This window comes from Pseudophryne corroboree, chromosome 2 (assembly GCF_028390025.1).
Source record: "Pseudophryne corroboree isolate aPseCor3 chromosome 2, aPseCor3.hap2, whole genome shotgun sequence".
Classification (NCBI taxonomy): domain Eukaryota; kingdom Metazoa; phylum Chordata; class Amphibia; order Anura; family Myobatrachidae; genus Pseudophryne; species Pseudophryne corroboree.
This window is the reverse complement of record NC_086445.1, coordinates 1002540540-1002554885: the sequence shown is the minus strand read 5'-3', so window position 1 is coordinate 1002554885 and position 14346 is coordinate 1002540540. Positions and strand designations below refer to the sequence as shown.

The following is a 14346-nucleotide window of genomic DNA, read 5'->3' as shown; positions in this document are numbered from 1 at the left end:
GTGGCTGCGTAATGTCACACGCAGCCGCTGCGACCTGGGCAGCGTCGAGTAGCTCCCTGCCAGCGTGCAGGAGCTGCGCTGGCCGAGAGCTACTCTTCAAGTACAAAAGCATGGCCGCTGTGCAATGCTTTTGTACTTGTGCGGCGGGGTAGGGCCTGACATGCGGGGCGGCGTAGCCCTGCGCTGGGTGTCCCCCGGCATGCCAGGGAAGCTGATCGTAGATGTGCTAAATTTAAAAAAAAATATTATTAATTTATTATTATTATTAATTATCTATACACTATTCTCTATGGGGATGTGTTTAATTTGCCGGCTGTCGGGATCCAGGCTGTCAGGATACCGATGCCATAATCCTGACAGCTGACAATGCCACCAGCTGGAATCCCGGCGCAACAGGACTGTTCCCACTCGTGGGTATCCACAACACCCATAGAGTGGGTAAGCACAGAGAGCCATTGAGACCGCAGCGTGGTGACTGCAGCGTGGCGACCGCAGCGAGCCCGCAAGGGGACTCTTTGCGATCCCCCCGCTGCCGGCATTCTGGCGGATGGGATGCCGCTGTCAGGATATATTGACAGCCGCCATCCCGTCCGCCAGTAAATCATACTGAATGCTCTCTATGAAGTACATGACTCTTTATTACAGAATTACATTGTGCACAAGTATGTTAATGTGTGTATCTGGGAGACTCACAAATGCTCACACATTTCCAACCGAAAAGGGAGCGGTGGGTTGTGTTGATGGACAAAACGCCATCATAGCCCGACCACTTGTGTGCGATGATGTCATTCTAGTAACTGAGTTGTGGGAGGCGGAGTCAAATGACAATCCCGCCCCCTTGCACAATGTCCACTGCCACCTCTACTTCCAAGTGACTTCAACACTGTCAAGCTGCATCTCTGCGTTAAGCATAAGTATAATATTTGTACCCTGGCATTTACAAGCATATAAATTAATATCTGAAGGTGAAATGCAGCCATGTACACGTTGGCTATTGCTATATATACATTTATTCTGTTGGTAATTCTACTTCTGAACAATCCGTCATCTTAAAAAGGCACCAAATGCGAATTGCTGAAGGCACGCGAGTGTTCTCTGTGTGTGATGTTTACACTTACAAAGGTGGTGGGCGTATCTCAGGTGGAAAACATCGCAGCCATGGACGTGGTGGTAGAGAGTTTTCTCGATGAGGTCTTGAGGTTCATAACCGGTTAATTCAGCTACTCTGCACAGAACAGAATGAGTAATGAGTATTACTTTCATAGATGTGTTTTCCATTCATCCCTGCAACACAGCCTACAATATCTGGAGACTCTGCATGGAGTGCAGACTATTTTGGATCTTCTGTGCAACAACAAAACATATTCGGATCTCATTTTTAGTCCAAGAGAACAAAACTTTGACGGCTGTACACGATGTCTGAAAGCCAAGAGCTGATTACATTTATTGGATGCGGTGTATTCATAAAATTATGAGTGATCGTAAAAAACAAATTAGCATAACCACTGGATATTGGAGCTGTTTCCGCTGCAAGTTATAAAATACACAAACGCAAATAATTTATACCATGTGGACTAATAGTCATTCAAATGAAACAAATGATTAAAAATAGCACATTTCCCAAACCAAGCTTTTATAAATAAAAAAATGATATGCCAATTGTATTTCTAAAACACTGAATTCTCATAACAAGTGGCTAAAAAGAAGGAGACAGTATCGCTTGGTAAGTTCATTTACATGGCAGCAAAATATGTGCCATCAGACAGCAATGGTGCCGCCCTTAAAGACCCTTCTCCCTGGGCAGTGGCATAAATTGCCCCTGCCGTCCCCCCCTAGTTACAGCCCTGGTTCTATGAGTCGATGCCCCAGTAATAGTGGGGCATCAGTAATAGTGGGTTTAAACCAGTGGTTCTCAACTTCGGTCCTCAAGTACCCCCAACAGTCCATGTTTTCCAGGTCTCCTCACAGGATTGCAAGTTAAATAATTTGCTCCACCTGTGGGTCTTTTAAAATGTGTCAGTGAGTAATGAATACACCTGTTCAACTGCTAGGTGACATGGAAAACATGAACTGTTGGGGGTACTTGAGGACCGAGGTTGAGAATCACTGTTTAAGACCATGACAGAGGCTTCTGCTGACAGAGATCGTCCAATCGTAGACAGGTCTGTTTCTCCCTTCGTTAGCCTCATCAGTGCAGGACAGGTCACTTCTCCCTTTGGGGATCCATTGTCCGACCACCATGCCCATTCCAAACACAGCGAATGTACGTTGGCGATCCTTTAACCTTGCAAATGGCTTTATTAAGATGCTAAGCACCTTGCCAAAGTAATTCATAGGATGCAATGTCAGGTTGACGTAAGTATAATGTAATAGACCCAAAAAACATGAACATACGGGGCCTATTTATTAAGCTTTGAAATGATCCTTTCATTAACATGTGTTATTGCCACATTCCGCCGTAATAACAGCTTCATTAACGTGGCAATTTATTATTAAGGTCATGCCAGGAAAGTGCGTACGATAAGAGGCTGTACCGCAATGTCCCACATTAAATTCTCCTTCACCACTTATCACAGGAGTGTTATCCCTCTAAAAGTGTTTCCCAACATCACGGCACACTAGCATTCCACGTTTTAGTGATATCCATGCTTGAGCACAGAAGGTTGAATCAAAATACCTTAGGTACTGATGTATCCACCTGTGCTCAAGTATGGTTATCCTTAAAACCTGGACTGTAAGTGTGCCTTGAGTACCGTGGTTGGGAATGCCTGCTCTAAGATGACATTAGTTAATGGGCCAAGCTCCGATAAAGCTAAGGGACTGCAGGGATATTAAACCATATGGAAACTGCCATTCACACTTGATAGAATACAATATAAATAGGCCAAACTGTAACTGTTGGAATTAGGGGTCTATTCATGAAGCAGTGAAAAGAGTGGAGATGTGAGCCTGTGGAGAAGTGATGGCAACCAATCAGCTGCTCCATACAATTGTATTGTATGCAAATTATTAATGTTACTTCAATGCTGATTGGTTGCCATGGACAACTTCTCTACTGGCTCACTTCTCCACACGTTTCACTGCTTCATGAATAGAAGTTCAGAACCCATATATATATATATAACTGCCTCTTTACTATCCCATTACTAGAATTGTGCACTGTGCGAGGAGTGTATCAAACCTTTGAGAGAGATAAAGAGGGGGAAACTTCCTATAGCAATCAATGATCTTCTATTTATCATTTATGCTATGGGCAACATCTTCTTGACTCTCTCAAACATTTTCTAACTCTCCCCCTGGGTGTCACATCCTCCTTAGTACATATGGCTGCTTACCTTGAGTCCAGGAAAATGAGTTTGAGGTCCAGACTGGCTCTGAACATAAACATGTTACTGTGGAGTTTGATCTCTGTGATGGCGCTCGGGGGTAAGGACTGACCCACAGCCACCAGCCCTACAATTTGATAGCAGGAGTCATATAAGGAAATGTCCAGCATATACTGTCTTATTTTCAGATACCCACTGCAGTGAATCACCTGTCACACAAAGATAAAACATATCACATATACACTAAACAGACCATACGGGACACAAGCACTTTATGACCATGTTGTCCTATCTATTGCGCCCACGAGAATACCTTTGAAAAACTATGGGCTAAATGTATTAAGCCTGCTAAGTGGAAAAGTTGCCCATACCAACCAATCAGCATCTACATAATTTATGGAAAGTACTTGATAAATGATAGCTAGAAGCTAGTTCCTATTAGAAACTGCTCCACCTACTTTTTGTAGAAGGTTTGATACATTTCCCCCTATAGGTGTGGTGCATTCTCTTTCATTAATTCCACTTTGCTAGATTCTCCGTAGCTGCTGATTGGTTGCGATTACTTGGTTACAGCGTGTTTTATACTGCCATTTTTTTTTATTTACATGAAATACGCCACAAATTATTTTAACCTTGTTTATAACTGCTTTTATTAGTTGAATGTTCTAAATAGTGTACATCGCAACGCCACCGTGGTACACAAGAGTTCCCCATTAACACTTTTAACTAAAATTAACTAAGACAAGAAGTTGAAGGGCAAATACTGTGTGTATGCTAAGGGGCTTATGTAATAGTCTGCGAGCTGCATGCTCTGCGGGAATTCCATAAAGTCTGCATGATTTTTAAAGTGGCAATCATTTCTAAAGGCAAAACCAACATGCTTTTGCCTTTTAAAAGATTGCCGCTTAAAAAATACGGGCACAGGCTATTACATAAGCCCTGAAGTGTCTTTATTTATTTGATTCGCATTAATGCATTTTGATTGTCAGTTATAAAAACCTTTCATTGTTAAAAAAATATAAAATAAGAATTTACTTACCGATAATTCTATTTCTCATAGTCCGTAGTGGATGCTGGGGACTCCGTAAGGACCATGGGGAATAGCGGCTCCGCAGGAGACTGGGCACAAAAGTAAAAGCTTTAGGACTACCTGGTGTGCACTGGCTCCTCCCCCTATGACCCTCCTCCAAGCCTCAGTTAGGATACTGTGCCCGGACGAGCGTACACAATAAGGAAGGATATTGAATCCCGGGTAAGACTCATACCAGCCACACCAATCACACCGTACAACCTGTGATCTGAACCCAGTTAACAGCATGATAACAGAGGAGCCTCTGAAAAGATGGCTCACAACAATAATAACCCGATTTTTGTAACAATAACTATGTACAAGTATTGCAGACAATCCGCACTTGGGATGGGCGCCCAGCATCCACTACGGACTATGAGAAATAGAATTATCGGTAAGTAAATTCTTATTTTCTCTAACGTCCTAAGTGGATGCTGGGGACTCCGTAAGGACCATGGGGATTATACCAAAGCTCCCAAACGGGCGGGAGAGTGCGGATGACTCTGCAGCACCGAATGAGAGAACTCCAGGTCCTCCTCAGCCAGGGTATCAAATTTGTAGAATTTAGCAAACGTGTTTGCCCCTGACCAAGTAGCTGCTCGGCAAAGTTGTAAAGCCGAGACCCCTCGGGCAGCCGCCCAAGATGAGCCCACCTTCCTTGTGGAATGGGCATTTACAGATTTTGGCTGTGGCAGGCCTGCCACAGAATGTGCAAGCTGAATTGTACTACAAATCCAGCGAGCAATAGTCTGCTTAGAAGCAGGAGCACCCAGCTTGTTGGGTGCATACAGGATAAATAGCGAGTCAGATTTTCTGACTCCAGCCGTCCTGGAAACATATATTTTCAGGGCCCTGACTACGTCCAGCAACTTGGAGTCCTCCAAGTCCCTAGTAGCCGCAGGCACCACAATAGGCTGGTTCAAGTGAAATGCTGAAACCACCTTAGGGAGAAATTGAGGACGAGTCCTCAATTCTGCCCTGTCTGTATGAAAAATTAGGTAAGGGCTTTTATAGGATAAAGCCGCCAATTCTGAGACACGCCTGGCTGAAGCCAGGGCTAACAGCATTACCACCTTCCATGTGAGATATTTTAAGTCCACAGTGGAAAGTGGTTCAAACCAATGTGATTTTAGGAATCCCAAAACTACATTTAGATCCCAAGGTGCCACTGGAGGCACAAAAGGAGGTTGTATATGCAGTACCCCCTTGACAAACGTCTGTACTTCAGGAACTGAAGCCAGTTCTTTTTGGAAGAAAATCGACAGGGCCGAAATCTGAACCTTAATGGACCCTAATTTTAGGCCCATAGACAGTCCTGTTTGTAGGAAATGCAGGAAACGACCCAGTTGAAATTCCTCTGTAGGGGCCTTCCTGGCCTCGCACCACGCAACATATTTACGCCAAATACGGTGATAATGTTGTACGGTTACATCCTTCCTGGCTTTGATCAGGGTAGGGATGACTTCATCCGGAATGCCTTTTTCCTTCAGGATCCGGCGTTCAACCGCCATGCCGTCAAACGCAGCCGCGGTAAGTCTTGGAAGAGACAGGGTCCCTGCTGGAGCAGGTCCTTTCTTAGAGGTAGAGGCCACGGGTCCTCTGTGAGCATCTCTTGAAGTTCCGGGTACCAAGTCCTTCTTGGCCAATCCGGAGCCACGAGTATAGTCCTTACTCCTCTCCATCTTATGATCCTCAGTACCTTGGGTATGAGAGGCAGAGGAGGGAACACATACACTGACTGGTACACCCATGGTGTTACCAGAGCGTCCACAGCTATTGCCTGAGGGTCCCTTGACCTGGCGCAATATCTGTCTAGTTTTTTGTTGAGGCGGGACGCCATCATGTTCACCTTTGGTTTTTCCCAACGGTTCACAATCATGTGGAAGACTTCTGGGTGAAGTCCCCACTCCCCCGGGTGGAGGTCGTGTCTGCTGAGGAAGTCTGCTTCCCAGTTGTCCACACCCGGAATGAACACTGCTGACAGTGCTATCACATGATTTTCTGCCCAGCGAAGAATCCTTGCAACTTCTGTCATTGCCCTCCTGCTTCTTGTGCCGCCCTGTCTGTTTACGTGGGCGACTGCCGTGATGCTGTCCGACTGGATCAGCACCGGCTGACCTTGAAGCAGAGGTCTTGCTAGGCTCAGAGCATTGTAGATGGCTCTTAGCTCCAGGATATTTATGTGAAGTGATGTCTCCAGGCTTGACCACAAGCCCTGGAAATTTCTTCCCTGTGTGACTGCTCCCCAGCCTCTCAGGCTGGCATCCGTGGTCACCAGGACCCAGTCCTGAATGCCGAATCTGCGGCCCTCTAGAAGATGAGCACTCTGCAACCACCACAGAAGAGACACCCTTGTCCTTGGAGACAGGGTTATCCGCTGATGCATCTGAAGATGCGATCCGGACCATTTGTCCAGCAGATCCCACTGAAAAGTTCTTGCGTGGAATCTGCCGAATGGAATCGCTTCGTAAGAAGCCACCATTTTTCCCAGGACCCTTGTGCATTGATGCACTGACACTTGGCCTGGTTTTAGGAGGTTCCTGACTAGCTCGGATAACTCCCTGGCTTTCTCCTCCGGGAGAAACACCTTTTTCTGGACTGTGTCCAGAATCATCCCTAGGAACAGCAGACGTGTCGTCGGAATCAGCTGCGATTTTGGAATATTTAGAATCCACTCGTGCTGTCGTAGCACTACTTGAGATAGTGCTACTCCGACCTCTAACTGTTCCCTGGACCTTGCCCTTATCAGGAGATCGTCCAAGTAAGGGATAATTAAGACGCCTTTTCTTCGAAGAAGAATCATCATTTCGGCCATTACCTTGGTAAAGACCCGGGGTGCCGTGGACAATCCAAACGGCAGCGTCTGAAACTGATAGTGACAGTTCTGTACCACAAACCTGAGGTACCCTTGGTGAGAAGGGCAAATTGGGACATGGAGGTAAGCATCCTTGATGTCCAGAGACACCATATAGTCCCCTTCTTCCAGGTTCGCTATCACTGCTCTGAGTGACTCCATCTTGAATTTGAAACTTTGTATGTAAGTGTTCAAGGATTTCAGATTTAAAATAGGTCTCACCGAGCCGTCCGGCTTCGGTACCACAAACAGCGTGGAATAATACCCCTTTCCCTGTTGTAGGAGGGGTACCTTGATTATCACCTGCTGGGAATACAGCTTGTGAATGGCTTCCAATACCGCCTCCCTGTCGGAGGGAGACGTTGGTAAAGCAGACTTCAGGAACCGGCGAGGGGGAGACGTCTCGAATTCCAATTTGTACCCCTGAGATACTACCTGCAGGATCCAGGGGTCCACTTGCGAGTGAGCCCACTGCGCGCTGAAATTCTTGAGACGACCCCCCACCGTACCTGAGTCCGCTTGTAAGGCCCCAGCGTCATGCTGAGGACTTGGCAGAAGCGGGGGAGGGCTTCTGTTCCTGGGAAAAGGCTGCCTGCTGCAGTCTTTTTCCCCTTCTTCTGCCCCGGGGCAGATATGAGTGGCCTTTTGCCCGCTTGCCCTTATGGGGACGAAAGGATTGAGCCTGAAAAGACGGTGTCTTTTTCTGCTGAGAGGTGACCTGGGGTAAAAAGGTGGATTTCCCAGCCGTTGCCGTGGCCACCAGGTCCGATAGACTGACCCCAAATAACTCCTCCCCTTTATACGGCAATACTTCCATATGCCGTTTGGAATCCGCATCACCTGACCACTGTCGCGTCCATAACCCTCTACTGGCAGAAATGGACAGCGCACTTACTCTTGATGCCAGAGTGCAAATATCCCGCTGTGCATCTCGCATATATAGAAATGCATCCTTTAAATGCTCTATAGTCAATAATATACTGTCCCTGTCCAGGGTATCAATATTTTCAGTCAGGGAATCCGACCAAGCCACCCCAGCACTGCACATCCAGGCTGAGGCGATTGCTGGTCTCAGTATAACATAACACCAGTATGTGTGTATATACTTTTTAGGATATTTTCCAGCTTTCTATCAGCTGGCTCCTTGAGGGCGGCCGTATCCGGAGACGGTAACGCCACTTGTTTTGATAAGCGTGTGAGCGCCTTATCTACCCTAGGGGGTGTTTCCCAATGCGCCCTAACCTCTGGCGGGAAAGGGTATAATGCCAATAATTTTTTAGAAATTAGCAGTTTTTTATCGGGGGAAACCCACGCTTCATTAGAGCCCCTGACGGTGTTTGAGACGCCTGGACAGGTATTAACTGTTTTTCCGGCTGTCTCATGTCGTCAACAGTCTTTTGTAAAGTGCTGACGCTATCACGTAATTCCTTCCATACGACCATCCAGTCAGGTGTCGACTCCCTAGGGGGTGACATCACTATTACAGGCAATTGCTCCGCCTCCATACCATTTTCCTCCTCATACATGTCGACACAATGTACCGACACACAGCACACACACAGGGAATGCTCTGATAGAGGACAGGACCCCACTAGCCCTTTGGGGAGACAGAGGGAGAGTTTGCCAGCACACACCAGAGCGCTATATATATACAGGGATAACCTTATATAAGTGTTTTTCCCTTATATAGCTGCTGTATTATTAATCTGCCAAATTTAGTGCCCCCCTCTCTTGTTTTACCCTGTTTCTGTAGTGCAGGACAGCAGGGGAGAGTCAGGGAGCTTCCCTCCAACGGAGCTGTGAGGGAAAATGGCGCTTGTGTGCTGAGGAGATAGGCTCCGCCCCCTTCTCGGCGGCCTTTCTCCCGCTTTTTTAAGGAAAAACTGGCAGGGGTTAAATGCATCCATATAGCCCAGGAGCTATATGTGATGTATTTTTAGCCATCTAAGGTGTTTTTATTGCGTCTCAGGGCGCCCCCCCCCAGCGCCCTGCACCCTCAGTGACCGGAGTGTGAAGTGTGCTGAGAGCAATGGCGCACAGCTGCGGTGCTGTGCGCTACCTTATTGAAGACAGGACGTCTTCTGCCGCCGATTTCCCGGACCTCTTCAGTCTTCTGGCTCTGTAAGGGGGCCGGCGGCGCGGCTCTGGGACCCATCCATGGCTGGGCCTGTGATCGTCCCTCTGGAGCTAATGTCCAGTAGCCTAAGAAGCCCAATCCACTCTGCACGCAGGTGAGTTCGCTTCTTCTCCCCTTAGTCCCTCGGTGCAGTGAGCCTGTTGCCAGCAGGTCTCACTGAAAATAAAAAACCTAAAACTAAACTTTTCACTAAGCAGCTCAGGAGAGCCACCTAGTGTGCACCCTTCTCGTTCGGGCACAAAAATCTAACTGAGGCTTGGAGGAGGGTCATAGGGGGAGGAGCCAGTGCACACCAGGTAGTCCTAAAGCTTTTACTTTTGTGCCCAGTCTCCTGCGGAGCCGCTATTCCCCATGGTCCTTACGGAGTCCCCAGCATCCACTTAGGACGTTAGAGAAATATACTATAAATATGAAGGAGCTCACCTCTGTTGGCAAGCAGCAGGAAGCTGAACGCAGACTCAATGAATCGTAGGGCAATGATCTATGGGAAAGCATGCTCTGTGTACACAATTGCATTCATCTGCCACCAGCCACACCTGACCCAGACTGTGTAGCATTTACGGAACAAATGTCATTGTGAACAGACTTCCATTGAGGGATTGCAGTAGGTCAAGCTGAATTTACTGCACGTCAGAGGCAACTGATCAGCGGTCATACCTGTCACCATCCCTGGATGTACAACCCGGACAAGCCCCCAACCCCTGACCTCCATGCCCTGATGTGCCTGATTCACACCTTACCTGCCAAGCCACGTCCTAATCTGCTTATACCATGTTTATCTCTGAGCTGGTCTCCTTTTAGTGCTAATGTGTCTGCAGTAGATGCCAGGACCAGGTTACCCCAGACCAGCTCGCTCACCTGTCACTCATCACCTGTTACTCATATTCTATCACACAGAAAGTGATTCCTCCCGCGATGTGCATTACCTTGTATCCGCTGCAGGTCAGACCTGCGTTCCTTTTTGCCAGAACGCATTTCATCCGTAGAAAGAACGACCTCTCTATTTCATATTCTGAAAGACAGCAAATGTGTAAACAGTAACTGGTATTCTCATGTTATACTTCGTGACACATCATACACCTACCCATTACTGGGGGCATAGCAGGGAGAGCGCGAAACTGGCGCATTCTCACCTTTATCATCATCTACTCCCCCAGATGTGTCAGAGTTTGACCAGTAACCATAAATATATTTACAACTGACCCTGGGGTGCCACATAGACCCCTATGAGGCGGCCTGTGCCCCCTGTACAGTTGTGAAGAGGAGGGGACATCATTAGGGTGTGGGAGGGAGTGTGTGCACTCAAGAGGAAGGCTCTCCCCATAGGTGCCGGCTGCTGCAGGAGGAGCCCTAAATCCTACAGATCACATTCAGCCCCCCCCCCCCCCTCCACATTCATTTCCGCCTCCCCAGCAGTACCCAGACAGGGAGAGAGAGGAACACGGCACATGCCTTTTAGGCTTCCTGCTTATTCCTGCTCTGGGACATGTAAAGCAGAACCTGGTGTGCCCCCTTCAGGGGTGGCACCCAGAGATGACTGCCTTCCATTGTCTCCTGTATTTGTGCCACCTGGCAACCAATCAAATAATTTTTTTAGCCGCAGCTATATAAAGTGAATGATGTACTGGATCTTCTAAAGAGGAGAAGAAGAGAAGTTGCCCATGAAAACCAATCAGCTTCCAGCTATCATTTACAAAGTACATTCTATAACATTATAGCTAGAAGCTGATTGGATGATATGGCAAATTCCTCACCTGTCGTCTTTAGAAGGATTTATGCATGTCCCCCTTGTTGATTTTGAGTGTTGTAGATAGGGGACACGCAACATTGTTTATCAAATAGGCGACTTGTATTCAAGATCATAGTATTCCACAGGTACACAATAAATCACAGAGCAAATATACATAAGTTGAATAATAGGAATCACTAGCTAATAACGGTTAGTCCCAGCACCAAGTGGCTACCAGAAACCCATAAGATGTTGCGCAGTGCTTTTTCTTCTATGACGTAACGTAAAGTAACAAGTCGATGCAAGGTGTATACAGCAGCTTCCACACCCTGGACAAGTCTTCAGTTGCTTATTGTATTTATTCCTGAAATGGTCTCACTGATTTCTTACTGTTTCTGGAACTAGTTCTAAGAATTAAAAATGACACCAAAGACAAGGTTCTGGCACTGCGTGCACCTGATTGCCAACAGGAAAGAAGAACAGACGTTGCATAGCTTTGCTCCTGTTTGGGCTAAGACCTGACTTGCCTTCTCTCCCCAAATGTCCAGGAGGCTCACGAATCTCAGGTGGCGATTCCGGCTGCCCGGAAGAGCATTCAAGTCTTCCAGAGCTGCCTGTTACTGCAGGTTCCGCCCACTTCCAGAGTGAAGAGGACGTTCCGGGTGGACGATTAGTCAGTTTGCGTTAAATTTTGTACTCATAGCCCCAGGCCTGGTTTACAATGCCGGTAATCTCACCCCACCAGCACCCCACCATGCCACCCGCTGTGCCAACTGGGCAACCAGAAAGCTGGCAAGTCAGGAAAACGGTACCTGCTACTTCCCCAGCAGCCGGAAACAAACTGGTGCAGAACCAAACCCTCTACATAAGTGCTGTCATAACCCATTCCAAATGCCATTAGCTGAACTATCTAAATGGAGAGGGATCTGCCCTTCTCTCTCCACTCCATCTCCACTGCCCTATGTCACACTTTACTTCTACAGGCAATTTGCATCCAAACGACTACCTGTAGCCAATAATGAGCACATAACCATGACATACCTACTCTACCAGAATGCACACATTTTTCAGGCACCCCCGTAGGAGTGGGTGGATCTCCTGTCAGGCACCCCCATAGGAGTGGGTGGATCTCCTGATCTCCGTGGACTTCCTAGTGAATTCGGCAGGATGGAGAGATAATTATGGGAATCGTGCGTCTGTAGGTAGGGGAGGTGCCAATGTAAAGCAGATCTAGAAGAATCACATAATTTTATCTCCACCCCCCTCCGCTCAGACCCACGACAGGGCTGGGCCTAATCCCATGAAGAGCCTGGCCCCACCGACGGAGTGGTCATCGGCATTTCCTCTTCAGGCTCCTTCAGAGAGGACTAATTAAAAGTCGGCAAGTATGACCCATGAACACATATCTCCACCAACAGCTAGAAATATCATCCCCCTATCCTTTGTATTGTGTTCCTCCTGCCTCTTAGATAGTAAGCACTTATGGACAGGGCCATCTTTTCATGTCATTGTATGCTACTATTTGTATTATGATCCTCTCTGTGGTCAAGATCCTGGCTTTTGGGATCCCGGCAGTCAAAATTCCGACGCCGGAATCCTGACACTGCTCGGAATGTTGACAGTGCGCACAAGCTCGGCAGGATTCTAATCCAGCATATGGTGGGATGCTGGGGAGGTAAGCAACGAGGGGCATAGGTTAGGTTAAGGCTGCAGGGTAAGGTTAGGGTTAGGCTGCAGGAAGGGGGGGCGGGTTAGGTTTAGGCTGTGGGAAGGGGGTGTAGGTTTAAGCTGTGGGGATGGGGGGGGGGCTAGGGTTAGGAACCCCTGGGGAGGGTTAGGGTGGGGGTTAGGTTTTGTTTGCGGAAAGAGGGGGTTATGGTTAGGCTGTAGGGTAGGGAGGATTAGGTTTAGGCTGTGGGGATGGGGGGGAGGCTAGGGTTAGGAACCCCTGGGGAGGGATAGGGTTAGGGTGGGGGTTAGGTTTTGTTTGCGGAAAGAGGGGGTTATGGTTAGGCTGTAGGGTAGGGGGGATTAGGTTTAGGCTGTGGGGATGGGGGTGCTAGGGTTAGGAACCCCCGGGGAGGGTTAGGGTGGGGTGGGGGTTATGTTTTGTATGCGGGAAGAAGGGGTTATTGTTAGGGTGTAGGGTGGGGGGAGGATTAGGTTTTGGCTGTGGGTAGGGAGGGTTAGAGCTAGGGGATCATTGGTGAAAGGTAAGTATACTTACCTTTCCCCGTCAGGATTCCTACCATTGGGGTGTCGAGGTTGGGCATCCCCAACACCGGCATTTAATACCCAACGTGTGTAGAGCACTGAATATTAGCGCTTTATAATAAAAAAAACAATAAAACCCCCCCAAAATAATAGTCATTTAAATGCAAAATGGCATCCACTGAATGATATGACAATAGTGAAACAAGCATCCCTCTGTCATATACAGTATAAGTCCTCAGCTATTGTTTTTCAATTGAAGGTACTAATTTCAGTAACCTGACCGCTGCTGCGGATTATGGCCTCACACACTGCTGAATAGTGGTAAAGTTATTTGTGCGTTTTGTTACGCCGAGACACCCATTTAGTGCCGCTGGAAACGGCCGGCTACACAAGTTCTCTGACTGTTTTAAGCTTCAGGCTTAAGAATAATTTTGCTGACAGACTTGAGATAATTGCTGGCCTCTCAGTAAATAATGGGGTATCCATTTACCTTGTCAGATCCAATGTTCTTTTGGTAAAATGTAGGTTAATGTAGAAATAATAGTCATCTCCCACAGGCTGCACAAGCCTCTAACTCATTATAAGCAGCGACTGTGGGATTCAATCTCACACCAAGGGCCACTTCTAGTAAATGCAATTTTAATAATTGCTTTTCTCTCTTGTACAAACCTTCCTAAAAATGTGTATTTATAGCAAAGATCCACATATTTTTAAGAATGTTGAGCTCTTTAAAGTTCCCCCCGGGTCTCTTACAGATACAGCAAACATGGCACTGGCAGCCATTTTGTGGTCTCTAGGAACCTGTGATAACACTGAGGTAAGGGCGTAGCTACCATAGATGCAGGCAGTGCAGCTGCTATGGGGCCCAGAGCTGAGAGGGGCACACCTTCCCTGTCAAAGTTACATGTGTTATATACATTTTCGTGATTGGGTGGTACATAGGGGTCCTTTCAATCTTCTTCCTTGGGGCCTACAATATACCTAGGTATGCCCCTGGCCTTGCTCATTGTAGTGTGG

The 14346-nt window shown here is 47.4% G+C and overlaps 1 protein-coding gene across 2 annotated transcripts in view; it reads right to left on the bottom strand.

Annotated features, from left to right (window-relative positions):
* SIM2 (SIM bHLH transcription factor 2) overlaps positions 1 to 14346 on the bottom strand; it is a 314641-nt gene that overhangs the window by 95723 nt on the left and 204572 nt on the right. For both annotated transcript variants that reach the window (XM_063956547.1, XM_063956548.1), the window contains 3 exons: positions 10313 to 10398; positions 3336 to 3535; positions 1119 to 1225 (listed from right to left, as the gene is read on the bottom strand). In XM_063956547.1, the coding sequence (XP_063812617.1) occupies positions 1119 to 1225; positions 3336 to 3535; positions 10313 to 10398 (393 nt within the window). The remainder of the gene's footprint in view (positions 1 to 1118; positions 1226 to 3335; positions 3536 to 10312; positions 10399 to 14346) is intronic.